General features: G+C 65.1%; 2 protein-coding genes across 2 annotated transcripts in view; one reads left to right on the top strand and one right to left on the bottom strand.

Annotated features, from left to right (window-relative positions):
• Window positions 1-27: 27 nt before the first annotated feature.
• Window positions 28-7,768, top strand: LOC123349855 (ZW10 interactor-like). Its single transcript, XM_044988096.1, has 10 exons — window positions 28-157; window positions 4,355-4,454; window positions 4,698-4,818; window positions 4,934-5,100; window positions 5,298-5,354; window positions 5,540-5,691; window positions 5,804-5,996; window positions 6,253-6,377; window positions 6,452-6,611; window positions 7,273-7,768. Exons 1-10 carry the CDS (start codon window positions 132-134, stop codon window positions 7,333-7,335), a joined length of 1,164 nt encoding a protein of 387 aa, XP_044844031.1. The 5' UTR covers window positions 28-131; the 3' UTR covers window positions 7,336-7,768.
• Window positions 7,769-15,044: 7,276 nt separating this feature from the next.
• The window catches only part of GRM6 (glutamate metabotropic receptor 6), a 9,244-nt gene continuing 1,235 nt past the window's right edge, over window positions 15,045-23,053 (bottom strand). Inside the window, exons 3-9 of the mRNA XM_044988374.1 lie at window positions 22,844-22,979; window positions 22,612-22,766; window positions 21,750-21,890; window positions 19,723-19,923; window positions 17,648-17,787; window positions 15,908-16,843; window positions 15,045-15,278 (exon numbers count right to left, since the gene is read on the bottom strand). Coding sequence (XP_044844309.1) covers window positions 15,045-15,278; window positions 15,908-16,843; window positions 17,648-17,787; window positions 19,723-19,923; window positions 21,750-21,890; window positions 22,612-22,766; window positions 22,844-22,979 — 1,943 coding nt within the window. The remainder of the gene's footprint in view (window positions 15,279-15,907; window positions 16,844-17,647; window positions 17,788-19,722; window positions 19,924-21,749; window positions 21,891-22,611; window positions 22,767-22,843; window positions 22,980-23,053) is intronic.

Raw genomic sequence — 23,053 nt, 5'->3', positions numbered from 1 at the left:
GGCCCGGGCGGGGCCTTCCCTGAGGGAACTCGCCTGCTGATTGGCTCTTTCCGTGGCCGGGGCGGGGCCAACAGCGTTGAAGGAAAAGGCGCGAGCGGGGGTGGCGGCTGGAACAACAGATCGGTCGCGGGATGGCAGCGGCTGGGCAGGCCCGGGAGTGAGTAGTTGGGGCGCCTGGGGGGCAGGGGGATAGTGTGTCCTTGGGGGGGTCCCCCTCAATGGGGCGGCGATGGGGGGGTCCCCCTCAATGGGGGGGCGATGGGGTGTCCAGCGGGGGGTCCCCCACAATGGGGGGGCGAATGGGTGTCCAGCGGGGGGTCCCCCTCTAGGGGGGGGCGATGGGGTGTCGCGCGGGGGGTCCCTCTCAATGGGGCGGCGATGGGGTGTCCAGCGGGGGGTCCCCCTCAATGGGGGGGCGATGGGGTGTCCAGCGGGGGGGTCCCCCTCAATGGGGGGGCGATGGGGTGTCCAGCGGGGGGTCCCCCTCAATGGGGGGGCGATGGGGTGTCCAGCGGGGGGGTCCCCCTCAATGGGGGGGCGATGGGGTGTCCAGCAGGGGGTCCCTCTCAATGGGGCGGCGATGGGGGTGTCCAGCGGGGGGTCCCCCTCAATGGGGGGGCGATGGGGGGTCCTTGGGGGGTTCTTGGGGTTCTACATAGGGCGCGGTGAGGGACACGGGTCCGAGGCAGGCTCCTGAGGACGCCGCGTCGCCTGGGCGCCCGTCTCGTCCCGATCGCATCGACCCAGACCCAACTCCGGCAATTTCGACCCTCCTTGACCCTGGAGCGCCTCGAAAATCAGCCTTGAGCCTTTGACCGCAACTCTGCGGGGAGCCGCGGCCGGGTTGGCTGCCCTGCCGCGTTCTGCGCCGGTGGCTCCACGTCGACGGCGTTGCCGTGCTCCACCCGAGAGGCGATCGTGTCACCGAGGCTGGGCTGTCGTCTGCCGGCGTGGACTGGAGTCTCCCAGTTGAGCAGCAATGTCAGCGTCGGAAGCGTGGCCGTGCCCACGAGCCTCCGAACTGAGCAACTGTGGGCGTGAACCTACCACGGGAGGAGACGGCGCGGTGGCTGGGAACTCCTCGCACTCCTCCCCTCGGTCCTCCAGCATCACATCTGCTTGGGTCCAGCTGTTCTCCGCTCGTGGGCTGCTCTTGCCCAAATATTTGGCCATCTAGCCGGTGGAGATTTGGTCCTATGTGGTGGAGGATAAGTAGAACTAGGTGCCATCTCTAGACATGGAAAATTAGATGTTTATCTGTAAATGGTGGTAAACATTGGTTGTGCCTGCACGCACCCAAACTGGCACTAAATATTTCCACCGATGAGTGTCGAGATTTACGGAGAGGCAAAAAATGCCAATTGAGAACTTGTTAGAGACCATTGTTAAATTGTTCTCGGCTGAGATGCCCATTAAGCCACATGGCTGTGAAAATTTAAATGGGTGAAAATACCAATAAAATGTTTCAACCCTCCCAAATTTTGTGCGACTGTGAAAACAGAAATAGATTAAAAATTGCAGAATAAAGCTTAAAAATAAACATTACTATCCATAAAAGAATGAATTTGGCCAAGCCTAGTTAGCTGCGTGTCGTTGGGGCTTAAGTCCGAGTCATCTGACAGTTGTTTGATAGGAGTGGACAGAGATTTGATCCTTTAATGGGACTTCACTCATGAGGGATCTGGTGGTGGAAGTGAAGTTGACCGTCCTAGTGTCACTCTAGAAAGGACTCCGACCATTTCAGAATGTTCTCCTGGACCCTGCTGCCTTTCCTGGCCGAGACAGCGAGATCACAGTTGACTAACACGGCAGAAAGCATGAGAAAATGGAGATCTCTCCTCCATCCAGTGATAGGTCATCCATTGGCACCGCTGAAGTGGTTCCAGTTCCACATCTTGAATCCAGATGGTGATGGATCTAGATGAGCTTGGAGTTGCACTTTGTGGGGGACTAATACTGGCCAGTTGTTGGCTAGACCCGCTGGATCCGTTGCAGGCTTGAAGGAGATGACGACACTTCTGTTGACCTTACACCCTTGACCAGATCTTGGGAAACTTGTCCTGCTGTTGAAACTAATCTGTGCTCAAATCACTTTATGTTGAGTCGTCTGACTGGTTTAGAGGACGACTTGCGCTGTGCCACTTGAATTACTAACAACAGTTCGGAGTGGTCTGCCCCATACATGGCTACAGTGACTTGTCGAACTTGCTGCCAATCGACAATGTAGTCAGTAAGATGCTGTTTGGATCTTGGGCTTGCTTGTGACGTTTTTGTTTCGTCAGATAGGTGGAAAAAGCCGTTTGCAATTGCTAATTAGTGAGTGCGACCATTGCTATTCTCTTTCTGAGTCCCATCGTATCCGATGGCGTTCCGCCAGATTACCCCGTTCCTGCCAACGTTTGCGTTAAAGGTCCATGATGATTAGCTTATCTGACGTTGACATGATGAGTTTGTCCAAGTCACTATAATTTTTTTCCACATCATCTGCATTTCTCATGGTAGGGACGTACATGCTGCTCATGGTAACGTACTTACATTTCAAAGGCAACCATAGACCCATAAGATGGTCACTTCTGCCTTTAGGTAGACTTTCAAGCTTGGGAACAATGCAGTTGCCGATTTCAAAGCCAGCACCCGCTTGTCACGGCGCTGAGGCTGGGCGAACTCACCAGGAGAGCATATACCCCACTCCGATCTCTGCGAGTCACCCTTCATCAGTAAACCTGGTGTCATGGAGAGCGGCAATGTCCATTTTTAGCCACAGCCGCACCTGCAAGATATCGGTGTCCTCTTTGGTCATGAAGGGCGATGACGAAACGGTGCTAAAGATGCTGTTATGCAATTATTGAGGAATAAATGTATAAATAATGAAATAGGCTTGGTAATTAGTTTGAGATTTAAGCTTTCAAGCTCTTCTTCAGACTTTATTGTCTCTTTCCCACCAACAGAAGTTGGCCCAATAACAGATATTTCCTCATCCATCTTCTCTCTGTTTAAGTATGTGACCTAGCGTTATAAGACTTAGTTGTGTGTATTGGGGGAGAAACAAGGACACCACAAATTAACAAAATGGCCTCCAAATTTTGGTGCACGTAACCCCGAGGTTCGCCATGTTAACCTGTTGGAAACGCTGGGGGAATGTCCAGCCTTGAATAGCTGATGGTAGCAATTGGGGTCCCCCAATTACAGTTACCTGGAACGCCCCGTGTGGACCGGGCCCGGTGAGCAAATTAAACATGGCTGCCAGCCACAGGTGGGTGGATGGGAGAAAGGGTATTAAAGTAAGGTGAATGTCTGACGTCTAGTGGGCACATTGGGGTGGCAGATACCCGCTTATGGGGCGTCCTCCACTAAACTCTTCTTGTCTCCATCAGGAGGTCTCCATCAGAAGTAGGCGCAAAGTGGGGGTTGGCTTGTCCATATCTTTTTTTTCGATAACTGCAATTCTCCTAGTCAGTATTTAAATCCTCAGTATAGTTCTCATATCTCGATGTCTGGCTCCCCGATTACATCCTGAATTCCTTCGCCAGCTACGCGTGGTTAAGACGGCAGGGCTAGTCCCTTGTGCCCTCTAAATCCATCCAAGGGCCACGTTCCCATCCCTGGATTTCATTGGGAAGCAGGGCCAGTTCTGACTGCCGTGTCTTGAGTCCGGACTCCTTATGGTGGCCAGAACTTCTCAAGGAGAAGCTGCCGGGTGACTGTTGCCCACTGTCTATAGACAGGGCAGGTCCAAGACTTCCTCGGTGCGCGTGATTCTCTCGGAGCTGGGGTACGATGTAGGGAGTGGATATGTGGGATGGGCAGAGCAGTTTATTGCCCCGGGTAGCTTATTGGGGCCAGAGTTGGCCTCTTCATTGGAGGTTTTCTTGCTGTGGGCGCGTGAGTCACCCTCCAGGGATGGGGGAGAACCCAGGAGGTCTGGGGTGGGAGAAGAGAGAGGGGCCTTTTAGGGGGCCAGTGTCTCCATGGTGGAAACTGGCGTAGAGCAAAGATGACTCCCCTGGTTCTTCATCTCATGGGTGGAAAGGGCTCAGCTGTGGGACTGGAGCTCTGTAGGCGGAGATTTGGCCAGATTGTTGCCTCTAGGGCAGAGATCAGGGCCTGGGGGAGTCCAAGCAAGGCGATGAGGTTGGTGGTGCTGTAGGCGTTGAAGCCTCCGGGGTGTTGTTCCCACCCCAGAATCAGCTGCCACGGGAATCCTTCCATCCACGGAGGCTCAGAAAGGAGCACGACGGCTGGGGATCTTGGGCTTCTGCCGTCAGATGAGCGATTTGGGGGCTGGGGCTCCTCGCAGGCTGGGCCTATCGCTCCCTGGCTGTGACCCTCTCCCTCTCCCTGCCACTCCCCGCAGGCTCCTGGCCCAGCTGGATGAGGCGCTGGCTTTCGAGGGGCCGACCCGAGAGGAGCTGGAGGCGGAGCTGCCAGCCAAAGTCCTGGTGGAGCATGCTGTGGTGAGTGATGGGGCAGCGGGCCTCTGCCTTTAGGGGGCACCAGCTCTGATCCAGCCCCAGGGGTGGGGACTGGCTGGCCCAGGCAAGTGGGGAATGGGACACGGGGCCTGTCCCCCCTAGGAGGTGCTGGATCCCATCCTGTCCAGGGCGTGGGACTGACTGACTCAGGGTGGGCAATGGGGCATGGGGCCTTTCTCCTCCAGGGGGCGCCGGCTGTAATTTCCCCCTACCACGGCTCCCTAGGACACACGGAAGAAGCAGAAGTGGATGTGCAGCCAGCTCCACGTGGTCAAATTCCTGCTGGAATTCTTGGACCAGAGGGACTCAGCCCCCTTTGACCAGAAGACCACAGAGGCAGCCGTCCGTGAGTAGCCCGGACTCCTGGAGGCTAGTGGGTTAGAGCTGTGGTGGCTCAGAGCCAGGACTCATCAGTTTGATGCACTGCCTCTCTTTCCCCCCCGCCACCTTCCCTGGCCCAGGGAGCGAGATGGTGCAAGCCAAGCAGCAGTGGAAGGAGCTGAAGGCCGGCTACCAGCAGCGGGTGGAAGCCATCGAGGGGGCAGTGCCCCATGTGCTGGCCCAGCTGGAGAAGGGACAGCACCTGGCGCAGCGGCTGAAGGAGGCTCTGGCGCGATACGAGGCCCAGGTATGGTCCTGTCCTGGGCGTGTGTGAATCCCACAGTGGCCACCAGCTGCCCAGGGGGCTCCTGGGATTCCACTTCTGCCACCAGCTCCCCTTGGCCCTGGGGGAGGGGCCCTGCGGCGTCCATCCCACTGCTGCCACTAGCTGCCTAGGTGGTCACAGGGACCGCACCGTTGCCACCAGCTCCCCTCTCCCCACAGAGACACGAGGCTGAGAAGGCGGCAAGGGACGCCCAGGAAAGACGGCAGAAGGAGCAGGTACTGACCCAGGGGTCTGTGGGGGGCAGCCGTGGGCACGGGACCTTTTTGGAGCCAATCAGTGGGGGGAGGTGGTTAGGACTCTTCTAGGAAGGGCTGGTGGGTTGGCTGTGGGAGGAGCAGTGGGACTGGTCAGGGCAGCAGCTGCCCCATTTCACTGTTGTGTCTCCCCCACCCCAATCCAGGAGCAGCTGGAGGAGCGGCAGCAGCAGCTGGAGGAGCAGGCGGCTTTGCTGCGGAGTCGGGTGGAGGCTCAGCGCCAGGAACTGCACCGGCTGCAGGGGGAGCTCCAGAGCCAGGAGTGTGTCGCCAGTGGCTGGAGGGAGAAGGTGGAGAGGTGAGAACCCAGGAGTCCTGGCTCCCAGCCCCCTCTGCTCTAATCACTAGACATCTTCCCCCCCTGCATGGAGTCAGGGATGGAACCCAGGTGTCCTGCTCTCTTCCCCCAGGAGCTCTGCCCTTTGCCAGCTCTTGGAGACTCTCCAAGGGGTCCGGCTGGTCTCTGCCTCTGCTGATGGAATTGACATGGAGCTGACGCCCGGCCCCCAGCCGACGACCCCTGACCCCCAGGCAGCGACCCCCAACCCCCAGCCGCTGAGGCTCACCTTGTGCTGGACGGAGGATGGGAGCATCAGGGTGCGGGTGAGTAATGGCCTGGGGGCAGGGGCAAGAGGCTGGCTGGGTCTGACCCAGGGAGGGTTTGGGGGGGGCCAGGCTGGCTGGGTCTGACCCAGGGAGGGTTTGGGGGGGGGCCAGGCTGGCTGGGTCTGACCCAGGGAGGGTTATTGGGGGGTCAGGGGTCGTCGGCTGGGTCTGACCCAGGGAGGGTTATGGGGGGGCCCGGCTGGCTGGGTCTGACCAGGAGGTCAGTGTGTCTCTCTCTCTCTCTGCCCCACAGAGCCACAGTCCCCTCTTCCCACCCCCCGCGCCCTGCGCTGACGTCCGCAGCACCGTCCTGGAGCTGCAGCACAGCTACAGCCAGCTGGCCCCGCTCCTGACTGAGATCCAGGCCCTCCAGACCAGGTCTGTCCCCCACCCCACCCCACCCGCCCCCACCTTGTAGGGGGCAGCACTGATTCCCCCCTCCCTCCCTGCAGGTTCCCCATTGACTGGCAGCCCCAGGAGCGCCGGCTCCGCTTCCTGCAGCCCTCTGCCGTCTGGACGCTGGCGGTGGAGCCGGGATATCCGGGGGGTGGGGGGGTCCGACTGCTGGCGGTGCAAGGGCAGCGTGGCCCTGGGGACCCCGGGGCCTGGAAGGTCAGTGGATGGGGAGAGATCTGGGAGAGTGCCAGGGGCTGCGGGTCGGGAGTGAGGGGCACCGGCAGGGCTGGGGGGAGCCCAGGGCTGGGCGAGCAGGGGCTACAGGTCGGGAGTGAGGGGCACTGGCAGAGCTGGGGGGAAGGGCTGGGCTAGCAGGGGGCTGCGGGTCGGGAGTGAGGGGCACTGGCAGAGCTGGGGGGAAGGGCTGGGCGAGCAGGGGGCTGCGGGTCGGGAGTGAGGGGCACCGGCAGGGCTGTGGGGAACCCCAGGGCTGGGCGAGCAGGGGCTGCAGGTCGGGAGTGAGGGGCACCGGCAGAGCTGGGGGGGAACCCAGGGCTGGGGTAGCAGGAGCTGCAGGTCGGGAGTGAGGGGCACCGGCAGAGCTGGGGGGGAACCCAGGGCTGGGGTAGCAGGGGCTGCAGGTCGGGAGTGAGGGGCACCGGCAGAGCTGGGGGGGAACACAGGGCTGGGCTAGCAGGGGGGTGCGGGTCGGGAGTGAGGGGCACTGGCAGAGCTGGGGGGGAACCCAGGACAGGATTCCTGGATTCTAGCCTTTGCTCGCTGCCCCTCCCTCTTTCTGTGCCTCAGTTTCCCCATCTGTTGACCCAGCCTCCCCCCCCTCAAGTCCTCTAACCTGCCTGTCTCTCTCCCCTCCCAGCCCCCCCAGGAAACCCCATCCCTGCGTGACTGGCTGGAATACCTGAGCACCCTGGACATCTGAGCACCCCTCTGGGCCCCAGAGCCCCTTGTGGGGGAGAGGCGGGGGGGTGGGGGGGGAAGCTGTCCTGTAATAAACACACGTTTGTAAAGTGTTGTGATCACCCCTCGTTGGGGGAGCCCTAGATCACGGGCACCAGATGGGTTCCACAAGCAGCCCACGATCCACCCTTGGGAGACGGATACTGACCCTTCCCCTCACCCTCCAGCCCCCGTGCTGGCGTCCCCTAGAGGGGACAGGCCCCAGTCCCCAATCCTCACCCCCTTTGCTGCATCTGTGAGCCTGTCCGTATGTCGTTCCCCATCTGGCCACAAGGTGGGGCTCTTTCCCTGTTCAGTTTTACTTGCTAACGGGGCGGGGGGTGCATGCGTGTCTGTGGTCCCCTGCCCCTTCTCAGATGGGAGGAGCTCAGACCTGCCCCCCCATCTGGGATCATCCCCCCCTCACCTCAGCCAGGCTTGGCTGAGCACCCCAAGGGGGGTGGGGTTTGGGATGGAACTAGAGGAGTGGGGCAGGTTGATTTGAGATGAGGGGGATGAGGTATGGGGGGGAGGAGTGGGGGGTGGGGATAGGTTGGGGGGCAGTGCTGGAGAGATAGGGGGCTGGGTGGGAGCATGGGGGGTGGAGGACTGGCTGCAGGGCGAAGGAGGGCGATGTGGGGTTGGGCGGGGTGGGAGTGGACACTTGGGGGGTCTCTGTGACCTGGTACCCTAGAGCTGAAATTGACCAGCCCCAGTGAACCCCACTACTGCTGCTGGACTCACCCCAAGTGACCCCCCCCTGCCCTTTCCCAGCCTCCCCCTGGGTATTTCTCTTGCACCGATGAATAGTTCAGGGGCTCGGGCTCTGTTCTCTCTCCTCTAAATAAGCCACGGCCCCCGTGGCTGCTGGGACTGCTGTGCGGGGGAGAGGTGGGGGGAGATGTTGCTTCCAGCAGCTGCCTGCAATTTCCGAGCAGTAAGTCTGCCCTATCTACGGGTCGGGAGTAGGGGTATCTGGCCCAGGTAAGCCCTCCGTGTGGCGTTCTGTGCGGCTGTTCCCAGCTTTCCCGCCCCAGAGGTGGCTGCATCTCAGCGCTTGATGAGCCCTCTCCCTACATCCACCAGGAAACCCTTGGCTGACGCTTTCCTATTGTTGCTATAACTTGAGAGTGGCAGCAGTGCTGGGGTTGTGGGGTTTCAATGGTTGGAGGCCGAGGATGGATACGCTGCCCCCCATGTGCCCTGTTGCAGCCCATCCTCCCAGCCTGGGCCGTGCCGGCATGGAGCCCACACTGGGCCGGAGTGGGGGGAGATAATGCAGTTTGCCTGCGGGGCCCATCTACTGCTGGCTGCTGTGCGTGGTGGGTTGAGTGCATCCACGCCTGGGAGGGACGACTCGCCTTTGCTTCCACTTCAGGGACGCTTTTGTGCCGCTCAGGCAGAGAACCGCGAGACGCCCGTGATGGGGAAATGCGTGGTGGGGGAGGAAAAGGAGAGAAGGAAGAAAAGCAAGTGAGGGGGACAGAAGGAGAGAGGAAAGGAAGGTAAAGGAAAGACGACAAATGGAAAAGGAGTCAAGCAGGAAGAGGCGTGAGTGACGGAAGGAAGTGGAGAAGTGAGCGATACAAAAATGAAGAGACGAGTGGTACAGAGATGAGAAGTGAGAGACAAAAGAAGCAAGTGATAGAAGGGAGTGGGAGAAGCCAGCGGGAAAAGGAAGGAAGGAAGCGAGCAATGGGAGGAGGGTGAGGAAGAAGCGAGCGGGAGGAGGAGGGATGCGAGCGGGAGGAAGGAGAGGGATGAGGAAGAAGCGAGCGGGAGGAGAGGAGTGAAGAGGAAGCGAGTGGGAGGAGGAAGGAAGCGAGTGGGAGGGGAGGGATGAGGAAGAAGCAAGCGAAGGAAGGAGAGGGATGAGGAAGAAGCGAGCGGGATGAGGAAGAAGCGAGCGGGAGGAGCGGGAGGAGGAAGAAGCGAGCGGGAGGAGAAGGAGGAGGAAGAAGCGAGCGGGAGGAGAGAGAGGAGGAAGAAGCGAGTGGGAGGAGAGAGATGAGGAAGAAGCGAGCGGGATGAGGAAGAAGCGAGCGGGAGGAGCGGGATGAGGAAGAAGCGAGCGGGAGGAGCGGGATGAGGAAGAAGCGAGCGGGAGGAGCGGGATGAGGAAGAAGCGAGTGGGAGGAGAGATGAGGAAGAAGCGAGCGGGAGGAGGAAGAAGCGAGCGGGAGGAGAGATGAGGAAGAAGCGAGCGGGAGGAGAGATGAGGAAGAAGCGAGCGGGAGGAGAGATGAGGAAGAAGCGAGCGGGAGGAGGAAGAAGCGAGCGGGAGGAGAAGGAGGAGGAAGAAGCGAGCGGGAGGAGGAAGAAGCGAGCGGGAGGAGAGGGAGGAGGAAGAAGCGAGTGGGAGGAGAGAGATGAGGAAGAAGCGAGCGGGATGAGGAAGAAGCGAGCGGGAGGAGCGGGAGAAGGAAGAAGCGAGAGGGAGGAGGAAGAAGCGAGCGGGAGGAGCGGGAGGAGGAAGAAGCGAGCGGGAGGAGAGATGAGGAAGAAGCGAGCGGGAGGAGGAAGAAGCGAGCGGGAGGAGGAAGAAGCGAGCGGGAGGAGAAGGAGGAGGAAGAAGCAAGCGGGATGAGGAAGAAGCGGGAGGAGAGGGAGGAGGAAGAAGCGAGTGGGAGGAGAGAGATGAGGAAGAAGCGAGCGGGATGAGGAAGAAGCAAGCGGGAGGAGCAGAAGGAGGAAGAAGCGAGCGGGAGGAGGAAGAAGCGAGCGGGAGGAGAGATGAGGAAGAAGCGAGCGGGAGGAGAGATGAGGAAGAAGCGAGCGGGAGGAGCGGTAGGAGGAAGAAGCGAGCGGGAGGAGGAAGAAGCGAGCGGGAGGAGGAAGGAAGCGAGCGGGAGGAGAGGGATGAAGAAGGAAGCGAGCGGGAGGAGAGGGATGAAGTAGGAAGCGAGCGGGAGGAGGAAAGATGCGGGAGGAGAGGGATGAGGAAGGAAGTGAGCAATGGGAGGAGGGTGAGGAAGAAGCGAGCGGGAGGAGGAAGGAAGCGAGCGGGAGGAGAGGGATGAAGAAGGAAGCGAGCGGGAGGAGAGAGATGAGGAAGAAGCGAGCGGGAGGAGGAAAGATGCGAGCGGGAGGAGAGGGATGAGGAAGGAAGTGAGCGAGGGGAGGAGGGTGAGGAAGAAGCGAGCGGGAGGAGGAAGGAAGCGAGCGGGAGGAGAGGGATGAAGAAGGAAGCGAGCGGGAGGAGAGAGATGAGGAAGACGCGAGCGGGAGGAGGAAGAAGCGAGCGGGAGGAGAGGAATGAGGAAGTGAGTGGGGGGAGGAGAGGGATGAGGAAGAAGCGAGCGATGGGAGGAGGGTGAGGAAGAAGCGAGCGGGAGGAGGAAGGAAGCGAGCGGGAGGAGAGAGATGAGGAAGAAGCGAGCGGGAGGAGGAAGAAGCGAGCGGGAGGAGAGGGATGAGGAAGTGAGTGGGGGGAGGAAGGAAGCGAGCGGGAGGAGAGGGATGAGGAAGAAGCGAGCGGGAGGAGGAAGAAGCGAGCGGGAGGAGAGGGATGAGGAAGTGAGTGGGGGGAGGAGAGGGATGAGGAAGAAGCGAGCGGGAGGAGGAAGGAAGCGAGCGGGAGGAGAGGGATGAGGAAGAAGCGAGCGGGAGGAGGAAAGATGCGAGCGGGAGGAGAGGGATGAGGAAGGAAGTGAGCGATGGGAGGAGGGTGAGGAAGAAGCGAGCGGGAGGAGGAAGGAAGCGAGCGGGAGGAGAGAGATGAGGAAGAAGCGAGCGGGAGGAGGAAGAAGCGAGCCGGAGGAGAGGGATGAGGAAGTGAGTGGGGGGAGGAGAGGGATGAGGAAGAAGCGAGCGGGAGGAGGAAGAAGCGAGCGGGAGGAGAGGGAGGAGGAAGAAGCGAGCGGGAGGAGAGGGATGAAGAAGGAAGCGAGCGGGAGGAGAGGGATGAAGAAGGAAGCGAGCGGGAGGAGAGAGATGAGGAAGAAGCGAGCGGGAGGAGGAAGAAGTGTGCGGGAGGAGAGGGATGAGGAAGAAGCGAGCGGGAGGAGGAAGAAGCGTGCGGGAGGAGGAAGAAGCGTGCGGGAGGAGAGGGATGAGGAAGAAGCGAGCGGGAGGAGGAAGAAGTGTGCAGGAGGAGAGGGATGAGGAAGTGAGTGGGGGGAGGAGAGGGATGAGGAAGAAGCGAGCAGGAGGAGGAAGAAGCGAGCGGGAGGAGAGGGATGAGGAAGTGAGTGGGGGGAGGAGAGGGATGAGGAAGAAGCGAGCGGGAGGAGGAAGAAGCGAGTGGGAGGAGAGGGAGGAGGAAGAAGCGAGCAGGAGGAGAGAGATGAGGAAGAAGCGAGCGGGAGGAGGAAGAAGCAAGCGGGAGGAGAGGGATGAGGAAGTGAGTGGGGGGAGGAGAGGGATGAGGAAGAAGCGAGCGGGAGGAAGAAGGAAGCGAGCGGGAGGAGGGGGATGAGGAAGAAGCGAGAGGGAGGAGGAAGAAGCGAGCGGGAGGAGAGATGAGGAAGAAGCGAGTGGGAGGAGGAAGAATCGAGAGGTATGAGAGGGATAAGGAAGTGAGTGGGGGGAGGAGAGGGATGAGGAAGAAGCGAGCGGGAGGAGGAAGAAGCGAGCGGGAGGAGAGGGATGAGGAAGTGGGTGGGGGAGGAGAGGGATGAGGAAGAAGCGAGCGGGAGGAGGAAGAAGCGAGCGGGAGGAGAGATGAGGAAGAAGCGAGAGGGAGGAGGAAGAAGCGAGCGGGAGGAGAGGGATGAAGAAGGAAGCGAGCGGGAGGAGGAAGGAAGCGAGCGGGAGGAGAGGGATGAAGAAGGAAGCGAGCGGGACGAGAGAGATGAGGAAGAAGCGAGCGGGAGGAGGAAGAAGCGAGCGGGAGGAGAGGGATGAGGAAGTGAGTGGGGGGAGGAGAGGGATGAGGAAGAAGCGAGCGGGAGGAGGAAGAAGCGAGCCGGAGGAGAGGGATGAGGAAGTGAGTGGGGGGAGGAGAGGGATGAGGAAGAAGTGAGCGGGAGGAGGAAGAAGCGAGCGGGAGGAGAGGGAGGAGGAAGAAGCGAGCGGGAGGAGAGAGATGAGGAAGAAGCGAGCGGGAGGAGAGGGATGAAGAAGGAAGCGAGCGGGAGGAGAGAGATGAGGAAGAAGCGAGCGGGAGGAGGAAGAAGCGAGCGGGAGGAGAGGGAGGAGGAAGAAGCGAGCGGGAGGAGAGGGAGGAGGAAGAAGCGAGCGGGAGGAGAGATGAGGAAGAAGCGAGCGGGAGGAGAGGGAGGAGGAAGAAGCGAGCGGGAGGAGAGGGAGGAGGAAGAAGCGAGCGGGAGGAGAGATGAGGAAGAAGCGAGCGGGAGGAGAGGGAGGAGGAAGAAGCGAGCGGGAGGAGAGGGAGGAGGAAGAAGCGAGCGGGAGGAGAGGGAGGAGGAAGAAGCGAGCGGGAGGAGGAAGAAGCGAGCGGGAGGAGAGATGAGGAAGAAGCGAGCGGGAGGAGAGGGAGGAGGAAGAAGCGAGCGGGAGGAGAGGGAGGAGGAAGAAGCGAGCGGGAGGAGAGATGAGGAAGAAGCGAGCGGGAGGAGAGATGAGGAAGAAGCGAGCGGGAGGAGAGGGAGGAGGAAGAAGCGAGCGGGAGGAGGAAGAAGCGAGCGGGAGGAGAGGGATGAGGAAGAAGCGAGCGGGAGGAGAGATGAGGAAGAAGCGAGCGGGAGGAGGAGGAAGCGAGCAGGAGGAGAGGGATGAGGAAGAAGCGAGCGGGAGGAGGAAGAAGCGAGCGGGAGGAGAGGGATGAGGAAGAAGCGAGCGGGAGGAGAGATGAGGAAGAAGCGAGCGGGAGGAGGAGGAAGCGAGCAGGAGGAGAGGGATGAGGAAGAAGCGAGCGGGAGGAGGAAGAAGCGAGCGGGAGGAGAGGGATGAGGAAGAAGCGAGCGGGAGGAGGAAGAAGCGAGCGGGAGGAGAGGGATGAGGAAGAAGCGAGCGGGAGGAAAGAAGCAAGTGAAGGAAGGAGGGGGATGAGGAAGAAGCGAGCGGGAGGAGGAAGGAAGCGAGCGGGAGGAGAGGGATGAGGAAGAAGCGAGCGGGAGGAGAGATGAGGAAGAAGCGAGCGGGAGGAGGAAGGAAGCGAGCGGGAGGAGAGGGATGAAGAAGGAAGTGAGCGGGAGGAGAGGGATGAGGAAGAAGCGCGCGGGAGGAGAGGGCTGAGGAAGAAGCGAGCGGGAGGAGGAAGGAAGCGAGCGGGAGGAGAGAGATGAGGAAGAAGCGAGCGGGAGGAGGAAGAAGCGAGCGGGAGGAGAGATGAGGAAGAAGCGAGCGGGAGGAGGAAGGAAGCGAGCGGGAGGAGAGGGAGGAGGAAGAAGCGGGCGGGAGGAGGAAGAAGCGAGCGGGAGGAGAGGGAGGAGGAAGAAGCGAGCGGGAGGAGAGGGATGAGGAAGAAGCGAGCGGGAGGAGGGGGATGAGGAAGAAGCGAGCGGGAGGAGGAAGAAGCGAGCGGGAGGAGAGATGAGGAAGAAGCGAGCGGGAGGAGGGGGATGAGGAAGAAGCGAGCGGGAGGAGGACGGACGCGAGCGAGGGAAGGAAGAAACCCTGCAGGCAGAGGACGGGAGGGGCCCAGCCGTGGCCGAGGAACTAGCGTAGAAAAAGCTCTGGGGACCAGCCGGACTCGTTCGCCAGTGTTGGGGGGGGAGCTTGGTCCCCACCCCCGTCCCAGCGCTGGGCAGAGAACCCAGGAGTCCTGGCTCCCAGCCCCTGTAAAGAAATCAAGGCAGCACTGTAAAAACACAGGTTTATTCTGCTCCTGCCCCCCAGCTGCCCCTCCAGCCCCCCCTCGCGTTACGTTGGTCTGGGGGTCGCGCCAGGCACCCCACGTTCCTGGCTCCGGGTACCCCGCGTTCCTCAGCCTGGGGGGCCCTGGCAATGACAAAGAAGAGAGCGTTAGAGTCACTGGGACACTAGGCAGCCAGCCAGCACCTGGACGCCTGGGTTCGCGTCCCGGTTGCGGGAGGGGAGTGGGGTCTAGTGATTACAGTGGATGGGGGGGCTGGCAGGAGCCAGGACTCCTGGGTTCTCTCCCTAGCCCTGGGAGGGGAAGTGGGGGGGGCAGGTTTGGTGTAGGTGGGGGGGGGGACGGGAGAGACCACCTGGGGGGGCGAGGAGGGAGACAGAGCTGGGGAGAGAACCCAGGAGTCTTGGCTCCCAGCCCCCTCACACTAACCATTAGGTCACACTCCATCTTTGTGCCTGTGATACCATCCACCCTCGCACGTTTGTTGCACAAGCCTCACGACCTGCGTGCGCTCATCTGAGCCTTTGCACGCTTGCTCCACAATAGATGAGGTCCGGGTGCCCCAGCCAGCCCCCTCGCACGCTCCAAGGCCTGGCCGTGCAGCAGGCTGCACCGGGGGTCAGCTGGGGGTGCTGGCTGGAGCCAGGGCGGGCTCATTGCACACTCAGCACGCCCTGGGCTCAGCCTCCTTGCACCCGTCGCACGAGCAGCACGACTGACCACGCCTCTGGGGTCTAGTGGTTAGAGCAGGGGGGCTGGGAGCCAGGACTCCTGTGTTCTCTCCCTGGCTCTAGGAGGGGAGTGGGGTCTAGTGGTTAGAGCAGGGGGGCTGGGAGCCAGGACTCCTGTGTTCTCTCCCTGGCTCTAGGAGGGGAGTGGGGTCTAGTGGTTAGAGCAGGGGGGGCTGGGAGCCAGGACTCCTGGGTTCTCCCCGGCTGAGGCCGCCTGGGCGGGAGGCGATACCCACGTACCCGCTATTTGCCCGCCGGGGCCGCGTCAGCCCCGTTCTGGCGCTCGGTGCCCTTCTGCGAGAGGCGCGTGGAGGCGCTGACGGCCGTGGCCGCCGCCTTGAAGCTCCGCTTGCGCTTGGCCACGTTCTGCTCGGGGTGGAAGATGATGACGTAGACCTTGGGCACGTAGAGCATCCCCAGGGAAACTGAGGCACTGAGGCTCATGGACACCGTCAGCGTCGTCGTCTGGATGTAGATCTGCAGGGGGGCAGAGACCGGGGTGTTTAGGGTGGCTGGTGCAGGGCTCATCCTCTCCAGCGGGGGGCGCCTGGCGCCAGGACGCCTGGGTTCTCTCCCCGGCCCTGGGAGAGGAGAGGGGGCTGGTGGGTTAGAGCAGGGGGGATGGGAGCCAGGATGCCTGGGTTCCTATCTCTCGATCCCTCCCTCCCTCCTTTCTTTCACACTTGAGCCTTATTTTCTTTCTGTCTCAAAGCCAAAGCCACGGGCTCCCCCCCCTCGCCAACTCTAAGCCATGGGCTCCTCTCCAGGCCCTCATCGCCCCGGACTCCTGGGTCCCTTCCCCTCCCCCCCATCCAACTCCAGCCCCTCAGCTTCCCGGACTCCTGGGTCCCCTCCCCTCCCCCCCTCCAACTCCAGCCCCTCAGCTCCCCGGACTCCTGGGTCCCCTCCCCTCTCCAACTCCAGCCCCTGGGCTCCCTTTGCTCTCCCGGACTCTTGGGTTCTCCCCTCTCTCTCTCTCCAACTCCAGCCCCTTGGCTCTCCCGGACTCCTGGGTCCCCTCCCCCCCCATCTCTCCAACTCCAGCCCCTGGGCTCCCCGGCCCGCCGGGCCCTGCAGCCCCCGGGCTCCCCGCCGGGCCCGCGCACCTTCTCGGCGGACTGGGCGGTGCCGAAGAAGATGGGCACGAAGGCCAGCCAGACGATGCAGGTGGTGTACATGGTGAAGCCGATGGGCTTGGCCTCGTTGAAGGTCTCGGGGACGCCGCGGGCCTTGACGGCGTAGACGGTGCAGGTGACCATGAGCAGCAGGCTGTAGCCCAGGCAGCAGATGAGCGACAGGTCGGACATGTCGCACTTGAGCACCCCCCGGGCCGCCTCGGGGTTGGGCACCCGCTGCTCCTCGTAGTCGATGACGCTGTGGGGCGGCAGGGCCCCCAGCCAGGCCAGCGTCCCCACCAGCTGCACGGCGCTCAGGCTGAAGGTGATGGCCAGCTGCGAGGTGGGGCTGATGAACCGGGGCGGCGTCACCGCCTTCTTGCCCTGCTCGAAGATGCGGTAGATGCGGTTGGTCTTGGTGAGCAGGGCCGAGTAGCTGAGGGCCATGCCGAGCCCCAGGAAGAGGCGCCGGGCGGCGCACACCACCACGCCCGGCTCGGCGATCATCAGGAAGGTGATGGCGTAGATGAGGAAGATGCCCGTCAGCAGCACGTAGCTCAGCTCCCGCCCCGAGGCCCGGACGATGGGCGTGTCGTTGTGGCGCACGAAGGTGACCACCACGAAGGTGGTGCCCAGGATGCCGGCCATGGCCAGGCAGACGGGCAGCACGGCCCAGGGCGAGCTCCACTCCAGCTTGACGATGGGCGTGGGCCGGCAGGCCGTGCGGTTGGGGCTGGGGCGCATGTCGAAGGGGCAGGTCTCGCAGGTGAACTCGTCCAGCTGGTACTGGTACCCGTCGCAGAGCTCGCAGTGCCAGCAGCAGGGCACACCCTTCACCATCTTCTTCCGCTCGCCCGGCCCGCAGGGCAGGCTGCAGACGGACGAGGGGATGTCCTGCTGGCCCCCGGACCACTGCATCTCCTCGATCTGCCAAGGGAGAGCGCGGGCAGGCAGCTGGCTCTGGGGACGGGGGGCTGGGGAACGGCCACGCGTAACGCCACCCGGGGAGGCCTTGCCTGAGGCTGAGATGCAGCCACCTCCTGGGAGGTGGGGGGACGCTGGGGAACAGTCGCACCTAACGCCACACAGGGACGGCTCGCCGGCTGCTGAGATGCAGCCACCTCTGGGGTGGAGCGGCTGGGGAACAGCTGCACATAACGCCGCACAGGCATGCTATGTCCAGGACTGAAATGCAGCCACCTCTGCGGCAGGGCAGTTGGGAAATAGCAGCACATAACGCTGCATAGGGGCGGCTTGCCCAGGGCTCAGATGCAGCCAGGTCTGGGGTGGGTCAGCTGGGGAACAGCCGCACATAAAATTGCACTGGGATGACTCCCCTGCTGCTGAGATGCAGCCACCTCTGGGGTGGAGCGGCTGGGGAACAGCTGCACATAACGCCGCACAGGCATGCTATGTCCAGGACTGAAATGCAGCCACCTCTGCGGCAGGGCAGTTGGGAAATAGCAGCACATAACGCTGCATAGGGGCAGCTTGCCCAGGGCTCAGATGCAGCCAGGTCTGGGGTGGGTCAGCTGGGGAACAGCCGCACATAAAATTGCACTGGGATGACTCCCCTGCTGCTGAGATGCAGCCAACTCTGGGGCAAGGCCGCAGAGGAATAGCCACACATAACGCCACAGAGGGACGGCTTGCCCAGGGCTGGGATGCAGCCACCTCTGGGGCGGGGGGCTGGGGAACACGTGTGCACACGCGGCGCCCCCTCGCACTCACGTTCAGGCGCAGGTATTCGGTCCATTGCCCAATGGCTTTGTACCCGGGCACCGTGGTGTTGGTGAGCTGGTACTGGAAGATGTCGTAGCGCCCGGGGGCATCTCCGTTCTCGTTGAACATGACGGGGGTCCCAGCGCTGCCTGTGGGGTGTGAACAAGGGGGGCTGGATGCAGCTCGGCCAGTGCCCCTCACTCCAGACCTGCAGCCCCTGCTAGCCCGGCCCTGCCCCCCTCAGTTCTGCCGGTGCCCCTCCCTGCCGCCCCGCAGCCAGCCCTGACCCCCGCACCGGTGCCCCTCCGTCCCGCCCCACAGCCCGCCCTGACCCCCCCACCGGTGCCCCTCCCTCCCGCCCCACAGCCCGCCCTGACCCCCCCACCGGTGCCCCTCCCTGCCGCCCCACAGCTCGCCCTGACCCCCCCACCGGTGCCCCTCCCTGCCGCCCCGCAGCCCACCCTGACCCCCCCACCGGTGCCCCTCCCTGCCGCCCCGCAGCCCCCCCTGACCCCCCCACCGGTGCCCCTCCCTGCCGCCCCGCAGCCCGCCCTGACCCCCCCACCGGTGCCCCTCCCTGCCGCCCCACAGCCCGCCCTGACCCCCGCACCGGTGCCCCTCCGTCCCGCCCCACAGCCCGCCCTGACCCCCCCACCGGTGCCCCTCCCTCCCGCCCCACAGCCCGCCCTGACCCCCCCCCGTGCCCCTCCCTGCCGCCCCACAGCCCGCCCTGACCCCCCCACCGGTGCCCCTCCCTGACTCCACTCAGCCCGCCCTGACCACCGCACCGGTGCCCCTCGCTGCCGCCCCGCAGCCCGCCCTGACCCCCCCACCGGTGCCCCTCCCTGCCGCCCCGCAGCCAGCCCTGACCCCCGCACCGGTGCCCCTCCGTCCCGCCCCACAGCCCGCCCTGACCCCCCCACCGGTGCCCCTCCCTCCCGCCCCACAGCCCGCCCTGACCCCCCCACCGGTGCCCCTCCCTGCCGCCCCCCAGCTCGCCCTGACCCCCCCACCGGTGCCCCTCCCTGCCGCCCCTCAGCCCGCCCTGACCCCCCCACCGGTGCCCCTCCCTGCCGCCCCGCAGCCCGCCCTGACCCCCCCACCGGTGCCCCTCCCTGCCGCCCCGCAGCCCGCCCTGACCCCCCCACCGGTGCCCCTCCCTCCCGCCCCACAGCCCGCCCTGACCCCCCCACCGGTGCCCCTCCCTGCCGCCTCGCAGCTCGCCCTGACCCCCCCACCGGTGCCCCTCCCTGCCACCCCGCAGCCAGCCCTGACCCCCCCACCGGTGCCCGTCCCTGCTGCCCCACAGCCCGCCCTGACCCCCCCACCGGTGGCCCTCCCTGACCCCCGGCAGCCTGCCCTGACCCCCCCACCGGTGCCCCTCCCTCCCGCCCCCCAGCCCGCCCTGACCCCCCCACCGGTGCCCCTCCCTGCCGCCCCGCAGCCCACCCTGACCCCCCCACTGGTGCCCCTCCCTGCCGCCCCGCAGCCTGCCCTGACCCCCACACCGGTGCCCCTCCCTGCCGCCCCGGAGCCTTCCCTGACCCCCCCACCGGTGCCCCTCCGTGCCGCCCCACAGCCCGCCCTGACCCCCCCACCGGTGCCCCTCCCTGCCGCCCCGCAGCCTGCCCTGACCCCCCCACCGGTGCCCCTCCCTGCCACCCCGCAGCCAGCCCTGACCCCCCCACCGGTGCCCCTCCGTCTCGCCCCACAGCCCGCCCTGACCCCCCCACCGGTGCCCCTCCCTGCCGCCCCGCCGCCCCCCCCGAGCCCCCCCCCACCGGTGCCCCTCCCTCCCGCCCCACAGCCCGCCCTGACCCCCCCACCGGTGCCCCTCCCTGCCGCCCCGCAGCCCCCCCTGACCCCCCCACCGGTGCCCCTCCCTGCCGCCCCACAGCTCGCCCTGACCCCCCCACCAGTGCCCCTCCCTGCCGCCTTGCAGCCCACCCTGACCCCCACACCGGTGCCCCTCCCTGCCGCCCCACAGCTCGCCCTGACCCCCCCACCGGTGCCCCTCCCTGCCGCCTCGCAGCCTGCCCTGACCCCCCCACCGGTGCCCCTCCCTGCCGCCTCGCAGCCCGCACCGTTGAAGGTGACCCCGCGGATGTAGTGCAGCAGGGTGCGCCCGTCCACGGGGTCCATGCGCTCGCAGAGCCCGGGCGCGCCGGGACACAGGTCCAGGTGCATGTTGTGCAGGGCGTGGGCCATGGCGTAGACGGCGTCGATCACAAACTGCACCTTCCCCTCCTGCTCGTAGGTGGAGTCCCGCCCGATGCGCTCCTCCCCTGGGAGAGACGGGCTCAGGGAGTGGGGCAGGGGCCTGGCCCCTCGCCTGGGAGAGACGGGCTCAGGGAGTGGGGCAGGGGCCTGGCCCCTCCCCTGGGAGAGACGGGCTCAGGGAGTGGGGCAGGGGCCTGGCTCCTCCCCTGGGAGAGACGGGCTCAGGGGCAGGGGCCTGGCTCCTCACCTGGGAGAGACGGGCTCAGGGGCAGGGGCCTGGCTCCTCACCTGGGAGAGACGGGCTCAGGGGCAGGGGCCTGGCTCCTCACCTGGGAGAGACGGGCTCAGGGAGTGGGGCGGGGGCCTGGCCCCTCACCTGGGAGAGACGGGCTCAGGGAGTGGGGCAGGGGCCTGGCCCCTCGCCTGGCAGAGACGGGCTCAGGGAGTGGGTCAGGGGCCTGGCCCCTCGCCTGGGAGAGACGGGCTCAGGGAGTGGGGCAGGGGGCTGGCCCCTCGCCTGGGAGAGACGGGCTCAGGGAGTGGGTCAGGGGCCTGGCCCCTCGCCTGGGAGAGACGGGCTCAGGGAGTGGGGCAGGGGCCTGGCCCCTCGCCTGGGAGAGACGGGCTCAGGGAGTGGGGCAGGGGCCTGGCCCCTCGCCTGGCAGAGACGGGCTCAGGGGCGGGGGCCTGGCCCCTCGCCTGGCAGAGACGGGCTCAGGGGTGGGGGCCTGGCCCCTCACCTGGGAGAGACGGGCTCAGGGGCGGGGGCCTGGCCCCTCGCCTGGGAGAGACGGGCTCAGGGAGTGGGGCAGGGGCCTGGCCCCTCGCCTGGGAGAGACGGGCTCAGGGAGTGGGGCAGGGGCCTGGCCCCTCGCCTGGGAGAGACGGGCTCAGGGAGTGGGGCAGGGGCCTGGCCCCTCGCCTGGCAGAGACGGGCTCAGGGGCGGGGGCCTGGCTCCTCACCTGGCAGAGACGGGCTCAGGGAGTGGGGCAGGGGCCTGGCCCCTCGCCTGGCAGAGACGGGCTCAGGGGCGGGGGCCTGGTCCCTCGCCTGGCAGAGACGGGCTCAGGGGCGGGGGCCTGGCCCCTCGCCTGGCAGAGACGGGCTCAGGGGCGGGGGCCTGGCCCCTCACCTGGCAGAGACGGGCTCAGGGAGTGGGGCAGGGGCCTGGCCCCTCGCCTGGGAGAGACGGGCTCAGGGGCGGGGGCCTGGCCCCTCGCCTGGCAGAGACGGGCTCAGGGGCAGGGGCCTGGCCCCTCGCCTGGCAGAGACGGGCTCAGGGAGTGGGGCGGGGGCCTGGCTCCTCACATGGGAGAGATGGGCTCAGGGGCGGGGGCCTGGCCCCTCACCTGGCAGAGACGGGCTCAGGGAGTGGGGGCCTGGCCCCTCGCCTGGGAGAGACGGGCTCAGGGGCGGGGGCCTGGCCCCTCGCCTGGCAGAGACGGGCTCAGGGAATGGGGCCTGGCCCCTCGCCTGGCAGAGACGGGCTCAGGGACGGGGAACGGGCCCCTCGCCTGGCAGAGACGGGCTCAGGGGCGGGGAACGGGCCCCTCACCTGGCAGAGACAGGCTCAGGGGGGCGGGAATGGGGCAGGGGCCTGGCCCCTCTAGGGGGCGCTGGGCCCGATCCCCATCTCATTCTCAGTGGGAAGATAACTGAGATTTGGGGTGTCTGGGCAGCATCTGCCCACCGTGGTGGGATCAGCTCCCAGCCCCCCAACCCCCTGGACTCCCCTAAGAGCTGGCTGATAACACCCCACGTGGGGGATTAGCTGGAGAGGGGGGACCAGGGGGGTCAGTGTCTCCTTTCACCGCAGGGGATTGGCCGCCCCCAAACCCCAACCCCGTCCATCCCTGAGAGATCAGCCCCCCAGGCCCAGCCTCTCGGTACCGGTGCATTTCCGAGCGGCCTCCTCCGGCTGCGCCCCCGGGCGGGTGAGTTTACATTTAAAATCGTCCTCCCAGAACTCGGCGAACCAGATATTGCGGCGATTGTTCTCCAGGGAGCGCGAGGTGAAATACTGATCGAAGCCTGCGGCGGGGAGACCGGGGGTCAGTGGGGGGCTGGAGGGTGTGGGGCTGTGGGCAGCGGGGGGCCCGGCGGGGAGATTGGGGGGTGCAGTGCTGTGGGCAGCGAGGGGTTCAGTGGGGTGACTGGGGGGCGCGGTGCTGTGGGCAGCGGGGGGTTCAGTGGGGGGACTGGAGGGTGCAGTGCTGTGGGCAGCGGGGGGCCCGGCGGGGCGAATGGGGGGTGCAGTGCTGTGGGCAGAGGGGGGTTCAGTGGGGTGACTGGGGGGTGCAGTGCTGTGGGCAGCGGGGGGCCCAGCGGGGAGATTGGGGGGTGCGGTGCTGTGGGCAGCGGGGGGCCCGGCGGGGCGAGTGGGGGGTGCAGTGCTGTGGGCCGCGAGGGGTTCAGTGTGGGAACTGGGGGGGCGCGGTGCTGTGGGCAGCGAGGGGTTCAGTGGGGTGACTGGGGGGCGCGGTGCTGTGGGCAGCGAGGGGTTCAGTGGGGTGACTGGGGGGTGCAGTGCTGTGGGCAGCGAGGGGTTCAGTGGGGTGACTGGGGGGCGCGGTGCTGTGGGCAGCGTGGGGGTTCAGTGTGGGAACTGGGGGGGCGCGGTGCTGTGGGCAGTGGGGGGGTCCAGTGGGGGGATTGGGGGTGCAGTGCTGCAGGCAGTAAAGGGTTCAGTGGGGTGACTGGGGGGGCACAGTGCTGTGGGCAGCGGGGGTCCCGGCGGGGGGGTCCCTGTTACCGTCGATGGACGCCCGCTTGGGCAGGATGGTGACGGCTCCTTCGGCCACTTCCTCCTGCCGCAGGATGGGCGAGATCTTGGAGCCCCAGCTGTCCGAGCCGACCCACAGGAAATGCCCCGTCAGGTTGGCGCGACGCGCGGCCTCCAGCACCCGCCTGCAGGGGGCGACAGCGAGCAGGTGAGTCCTGAATTCCCAGGGGGCCGGGCCGGGGGGGGGGAGCCCCACACTCACTTGATGTCGTCCTCGTTGGCGAAGATGATGATGCCGCGGGCGTTGGGCGTCTCCATCAGCCGCTTGATCAGTTTGTCGAACTCGCCGGCCCTGGGCTCCCGCGGGATCTTCATGGACTGAGCGATGCAGACGCCGCCTGCGGGGGGCGACAGGGAGCCCCCGTCATGGGGAGCGGTGCCCCTCACTCCTGACCCGCAGCCCCCGCAAGCC

The sequence above is a fragment of the Mauremys mutica genome, chromosome 15 (genome assembly GCF_020497125.1).
Source record: "Mauremys mutica isolate MM-2020 ecotype Southern chromosome 15, ASM2049712v1, whole genome shotgun sequence".
Lineage (NCBI taxonomy): Eukaryota > Metazoa > Chordata > Testudines > Geoemydidae > Mauremys > Mauremys mutica.
This window is presented reverse-complemented; position numbering and strand designations above follow the sequence as displayed.

What these genes read in the sequence shown, in the direction of transcription:
- LOC123349855 (XM_044988096.1), top strand. Translation starts at nt 132, where the DNA reads ATGGCAGCGGCTGGGCAGGCCCGGGA. An exon ending in TGGCGCGATACGAGGCCCAG is followed by an intron (nt 5,101 to 5,297) that starts GTATGGTCCTGT and finishes CTCTCCCCACAG; the next exon opens with AGACACGAGGCTGAGAAGGC. An exon ending in GGGACCCCGGGGCCTGGAAG is followed by an intron (nt 6,612 to 7,272) that starts GTCAGTGGATGG and finishes CTCCCCTCCCAG; the next exon opens with CCCCCCCAGGAAACCCCATC.